This window comes from Marmota marmota, unplaced genomic scaffold (assembly GCF_001458135.2).
Source record: "Marmota marmota marmota unplaced genomic scaffold, marMar, whole genome shotgun sequence".
NCBI classification, from domain to species: Eukaryota; Metazoa; Chordata; class Mammalia; order Rodentia; family Sciuridae; genus Marmota; species Marmota marmota.
Window position 1 is genome coordinate 15,599,785 of NW_026000026.1, and position 7,020 is coordinate 15,606,804.

The following is a 7,020-nucleotide window of genomic DNA, read 5'->3' on the forward strand; positions in this document are numbered from 1 at the left end:
TGACCGCCAAAAACTAAAAATAATGTTAAAATCTACTCTCTCTCTCTCTCTCTCTCTCTCTCTCTCTGTCTCTCACTCTCTCTTTAAAATAAAAAAAAAAAAAAAGAAGGAAAGAAGGAAAACTATCCCAGCTGAGAACCATAAATCTAGATCATACCTTCCCTTCACTGCCTGCCAAGAATATCAGGCTGAAGCCATTTCACACCTCATCAGGGAGGAATTTTGTTCAAGGTCATCAACTGACCAAACCACAGTGAAAAATTCAAGTTGTTGGCTTATCTCCTGGAAAGCTCTCTCACTCTCAAAAAGCTGAAGAGGCAAGAAAATCTGAAGTCGATCTTGCTGATCCATCCTGAGGAAACTATCTAATCCAATAGTTTGAGACAGAATCTTGCTAAGTTGCTGAGGCTGGCCTCAAACTTGCAATCCTCCTGTCTGGGACTCCCAAGTTGCTGGGGTTACAAAAATAAAGCTGGGCTCCCCAACGTGCCCAGCTTTATTTTTTTCTTTTGAGAAAGGGTCTTATTAAGTTACTGAGGGCCTCAAACTTGCAATCCTACTGTTTCAGCCTCCTGAGTTCTGGGATTACGGGCGTGTACCACCATACCTGGCACAGACCAATAGCTTTTAGTTTTCTTCACTAAATAGTCCACCAGGAAAGAACCTGGACACTGTGGTGCTCACCTGTTATCCCAGCTATTTCAGAGGCTGAGGCAGGAGGAATGGAAGCTCAAGGCCATGCTCAGCAACTTAACAAGATCCTGTCTCAAAAACAAAAAGGGGTACAAATGTAACACAGTGGTAGAGCACCCTGGGTTCAATTCCCAATATCACAAAAGAAAAAAATATATATAAATATGCACTCTAATATGCGTATATCTATATACATGTTTTGTTTTCTATATGCTCAGAACATAGTTTTTGCTTGGGGAACCATACTAGGACTTGGAACCTATGACTGTGTGGTTCTAGAATTTGTCTATGGTATCTAAATGCAGTGGGAAAACAGTTGGTATTGGTATCTTTTGTGTCCTACTCACTGACTGGCATTTTGAGAAAGATAAATGAAAGACTTGGTATGTAAATAATGAGTTCCACGATGCAATGTGGAAGCAAATGTGGGATATTTTATATAATTGACATCGTATGATCCAGGCCTATGGCTCTCAGCAGAGGCATTAAAACCATTTAGCAGGTACTTTGAATTGTCCTAACATTAATACTTAAGAAAATTTTAGTGGGTGGTGGGCAGGTATGCCAAGGCCCTGCAGTGCTCAGACCAGTCCTCCCCATAGTGAAGAACTAACCCACAACATTTGAATGTCACATGGGTTTAAGGAAATAAAACAACAACAAAACATAAACTGATCCTAGAATCTAACTCCAATTTATATATAAACAAAAAATATTTTTACAAACCAAATTCTCAGGTATACAACTACCATGTAAATTAAGGGAAGAAGTTTACTTTATTTTTCTCAGCAATTTACCAAGAATTAGACAATATTTTGGCAAATTACATCACAAGTGGCAATGTGGCTCATGATCTGAATTACCAATACAACACACCTGCATCAGCTCAGTTTTGTACCTGTCCTGTTCATGGTGATTCTATGTATATGTTTAGCCATTATTCAAAATGTCAAATATAAAGAAGTGTTCTAGTGGACACATGCCCAAACACTCACAAACTGAAATATGCATTCTTTTAGTGTATACATGCTGAAACATTTACAATACAAAGTACATATATTCTTTCATAAATCATCTTCCTTTAATTTCTTTTTATTATAGTTAGGCTACTGTGTTGACTTGTTTTAAATAGTAGTGGGTTATATTATCTATGCATTACAATTTAGGATAGTATTTATAATCAGGATACAATGGTGAATCCTGGTTTGTTTTTTTTTTTTTTTTTTGTGGTGTGGGGATTGAACAAAATAACCCTGTGCGTGTGAGGCAGGCACTCTACCAACTGAGCTATATCCCCAGCCCTATGGATGCTGTTCTGACACGTTGGAAAATACTCAGCTGTCATGTGGTCACCTGGTGGTGGCCAAATACTATCACCAAGTGAGTTAGGGTAGTTGAGGTGAGAAATGGGGAAGACTCTTCAGCCTGACCAGACATAGATGTCTGTCCTGATACAAAAGCTTCTGAAGGACAGTATCAAGGAAGTGTCACCCAATTACCCATTATTAGTTTTCTAGGAGGCCAGCAATGATCAGGAAAGAATTGATCCTTTCTCTTGAGGAAGATCCCTGCCACCACAGGGATCAGCCCTCTAGAAGAATAAAAACAGGGGATGTTGGTTCTCAGAAAGAAGTCAAAGGCTCTTCTCTTCCTTTCCATCTCTCCTCACTCTAGCTCCAAACAAAAGGTATGGTGCCAGCAATGGTCTGGCAAGAGGACATTTTATTAGGCTAAAGTTCCAAAGAACTGTATTTTTGTGGATTTGTCTCTGTGTCTTCTATTCTGTACCATTGGTCTACATTTCTGTTTTGGTACCAATATCATGCCATGTTTGTTACTATAGCTCTGTAGTATAGTTTAAGGTCTGGTATAGTGATGCCTCCTGCTTTACTCTTCTTGTTAATGATTGCTTTAGCTATTCTGGGTCTCTTATTTTTCCAAATGGATTTCATGATTGCTTTATCTATTTCTATGAAGAATGCCAGTGGGATTTTAATAGGAATTTTAATAGGAATTGTATAGAGCTTTTGGTAGTATGGCCATTTTGACAATATTAATTCTGCCTATCCAGGAGTATGGAACGTCTTTCCATCTTCTAAGGTCTTCTTTAATTTCTTTCTTTACTATTCTGTAATTTTCATCGTAGAGGTCTTTCACCTCTTTTGTTAGATTGATTCCCAAGTTTTTTTCTTTCTTTTTGAGGCTATTGTGAATGGGGTAGTTTTCCTAATTTCTCTTTCAGTAGATTCATCCTGATACATAGGAATGCATTTGATTTATGGGTATTGATTTTATATCCTATTACTTTGCTGTATTCATTTATTAGTTCTAGAAGTTTTCTAATGGGATTTTTTGGATCTTCTAAATGTAGAATCATGTCATCAGCAAATAGTGATAGTTTGAGTTCTTCTTTTCCTATTCGTATCCCTTCAATTTCTTTCTCCTGTCTAATTATTCTGGCTAGAGTTTCAAGGATGACGTTGAATATAAGTGATGAAAGAGGGCATGCCTGACTTGTTCCAGTTTTTAAAGGAAATGCTTTCAATTTTTCTCCAATTAGAATGATATTGTACAACCAGAAGAATAAGAAATTATACTCCATTTATGTAAATGGGTGAAAAATGCATTCTACTGTACTGTATGACTAATCAGAACAACAACAAAAAAGTCAAGGCAAGGCAAAGAAAAAACAAATAAATAAAATTAAGTTAACATCTAAAAAAAAAGTTCCAAAGAACTAAATCTGCCTCTCGAGGATTCATGTCTTTTGGAAGCCTGAAGTAAGGCATGGCTTGGTGTCTGTCCCCACTTGGAAAAAGGCCCACTCACCAGGCTCTGATCCTCCCTCTGGACAGCGTGCTTTCCTGAGACTGCCTCCTTTGAGGCAAGGACCTCTGGTTTCCTTAGCTACAGAAGGGAGGTGGCCCAACAAGTTATAAAGTATTCCTTCTTTGCAGGCTTTTGCCCTCTGTGATATGTTTCCCTCAAGGTCTCAGTGGGTAGAGGCAGCTGGTTGCCTCCAATCTCAACAATAATTCCTATTCCTTCTCTCAATTAACCTGATCAGTTATGTCTCCATGCTTCTAAAAGACATGAATCCTTGAGAGGCAGACTTGGTTCTTAGAAACATTTTTTTTTTTAAGACATTAACCTATTTTATTTATTTATTTTTTTCTTTTCCTTGCCTTGACTATTTTTGTTGTTCTAATTAGTTGTACATTACAGTAGAATGCACTTTGACACATCTACATAAATGGAGTATAATTTCTCATTCTTCTGGTTGTACAACATCATTCTAAATGGAGAAAAATTGAAAGCCCTCTATAAAAACAGTATTCTTATAAAAACTTGAGAAAATAGGTATTCTAGAAATGTACCCTTGCAAATCTCCTCCCACTGGCCCCACCTAGAGTAACAACAGGAGACCCCAGCCAGCCTCCACAGGAGAAGCCCGGCCTTGCCTCAACTTCCCTACTCCCCACACCCTCCACAAGCATCAGGGCACTTCCTACAAGTCTCTGTTAGAAAGGTACTTGATGTGTTCTGGGTTTTTAAATTTTTATTAATTGTGGTAAAATACAATTAACCATTTTTAAATGTTAAACACACTACCATTGTCATGTTACCAATCTCCAGACTCTTTTCATCTCTCAAAACTAAAACTTTAGAGCTAGGAATATAGCTCAGTTGGTAGAGTGTTTGCCTTGAATACACAAGGCACTGGGTTCAATCCCCAGCACCACCAAAAAAAAACTAAAACTCTATACCTATCAACAATTCTTCATTTCTTCCAGGCCTGCAACCACCACTAATTTCTGGCTCTGTGAATTCAACTACTCATGTAAGTGAAATCACATGATATATTTGGTTTTTTTTTAATATTTATTTTTTAATTTTAGGTGGACACAATATCTTTATTTTACACTTAGGTGGTGCTGAGGATCGAACCCAGTGCCTCATGCATGCTAGACGAGTACTCTACAGCTGAGATACAACCCCAGCCCCCTTTTTTTTTTTTTGCACTGGCCAAGGGTGCTTTACTACTGAGCTACATCCCCAGTTCTTTTTTTAATTTTTTATTTTGAGATAGGATCTCAGTAAGTTGTGAGGGCCTTACCAAATTGTTGAGGCTGGCCTCAAACTTGTGATCCTCCTGCCTCAGCCTCCTTATTCTTAGGGGTTATAGGCAAGTGCCACAGCACCTGGCCAGTATTTGTCGTTTTATGACTACCTTAGTTCACTTGCCATAATGGCCTTAAAGTTCATCATGTTGTAGCATTTGTCAGAATTTCTCCCCACCCCTTTTTTTGGTACTAGGGATAAAAGCCAGGCCCTTGCTCATACATAATACCACAAAGCTATGCTCCAACTCCTTTCTAAGGTTGAATAATATTTCCAGCAGGTATATACCACATTTTGCTTATCTATTCATCTATAAACAGACACTTGGGCTATTTCCATCTTTTAGCTATGGTGAAAAGTGCTGCTATGAACATGAGTGTACAAATTACTCTTTGAGCTTTTGCTTTCAATTTTTTTTGGATGCATATCCAGAAATGAGATTGTGGAACTCAATTTTCTCAATTTTGAACATTCAAAAATCTCATTTTGGAACTGCCATACTGTTTTTCATTAATAGTTTCACCATTTTATATTGCTACCAACAGTATAAAAGGGTTCCAATTTTTTCATATCCTCAACAATACAATTTTTAGCATGGGTTTTATATTTATCATTTTTTATCTAGTCCATACAACAGAATTGAGAAAGTTTAATTTTAAATGAAGTTTTACTATTTTCAAACAAAAATATGGCAAAGAAGTATGACTAATATTTGATTAGCCCTCTCTATGTGTTTGGCACTTTACGTGGATTATCTCAGTTATCACCACAATTTCATGATGAAGTCAAAGATGAAGTGACCACCTTCAGGCAACACAGTAAGTGGAGAAGCAGGATGTAAGTCCAGGGTTTCAGAGCCCATTCTTCCTAACACCACGACATTTCTTCTTTATGGATACTTCTTACCTCAGCTGCAGTAAATTTTTCCCTTGGCCCAGCTGTAATCCATAGTTTCACTCCAATTAGCTTCTCAGATGTGATTTCATCTTTTAAACTGGAAACATGATATTAAAAGTAAATGTTAGGTCCATAATTTAAACCAACTTATGAACTACTTTAGCATCTTGGCTGTATGGAACCAAGGCCACAGAGGTCAAGAGATGCAGGAGCTTAGAGGTACATCAAGCAGCCTCCCTCCCAAAGTGAGAATCCCCTCCTCAGCCTGCCAGAGTCATACAGCCTCTAAAATACTTCCAATAAGCAAATGTATTCAAATTAAACAATGCTAAGACATGAAGAAGTCCTCCAGCCAGGGGTGGTAGCACTGTAATCCCAGCAAATACCAAGGCTAAGGCAGAAGGATTGCAAGTTTATAAGTCCCAGGCCAGCCTTGGCAATTTAACAAGGTCATGTCTCACAATAAAAAATTTAAAAGAGGTGAGGATGCAGCTAATTCACAGGACTGCACACACATGTACACATGTACACACACATACATACACACACACATAAAAAAAGTTTTCCAACTACTAATTCAGTCATCTCTTATCTCTTCCATCTATTAGTTTATATGACCGTTTAATACATTCATACTCATGAAGAATACATACACATATTTATAGCAGAACAATTCACAACGGCTAAACTGTGCAACCAACCTAGATGCCCTTCAATAAATGAATGGATAAAGAAAATGTGGTATATATACACAATGAAATATTATTCAGCATTAAAAGAGAATAACATCACGGCATTTGCAGGTAAATGGATAGAGCTGGAGAATATTATGCTAAGTGAAGTAAGCCAATCCCAAAAAACCAAATGCCAAATGTTTTCTCTGATATAAGGAGGCTGATTAATAATGGGATTGTGGGGAAGCACGGGAGGAATAGATGAACAAACTCTAGATAGGGCAAAGAGAAGGGAGGTGAAGGGAGGGGGAGTGGGGGTAGGAAAGATGGTAGAATGAGAAGGACATCATTTCCCTAAGTACATGTATGAAAACATGAATGGCATGACTCTGTGTACAACCAGATATATGAAAAATTGAGTTCTATATGTGTAATATGAATTATAATGCATTCTGCTGTCATATATAACAAATTAGAATTTAAAAATACATACACAAATACACACACATAAAGACAGAGATGTTCTCATTTAATTCCCATTTTTCCTTTCCCTAAACTGAAGTATCAATTCAAGTTAAAATATGGAGAAAGGCTTCAACATCTCTCTCTCTCTTTTTTTTTTTTTTTTTGGCAG

The 7,020-nt window shown here is 37.5% G+C and overlaps 1 protein-coding gene across 3 annotated transcripts in view; it reads right to left on the bottom strand.

The window, feature by feature from the left end:
• The window catches only part of Ift52 (intraflagellar transport 52), a 39,109-nt gene that overhangs the window by 29,147 nt on the left and 2,942 nt on the right, over window positions 1–7,020 (bottom strand). For 2 of the 3 annotated variants that reach the window (XR_007350433.1, XM_015480536.2), the window contains exon 3: window positions 5,722–5,809. Coding sequence is in view for 1 of the 3 variants with exons in the window: in XM_015480536.2 (XP_015336022.1) it covers window positions 5,722–5,809 (88 nt within the window). In the remaining 2 variants the exon portion in view is untranslated. Of the gene's footprint in view, window positions 1–684; window positions 762–5,721; window positions 5,810–7,020 lie in introns of all 3 variants that reach the window. The other variant, XM_048810916.1, reaches the window with a different exon arrangement.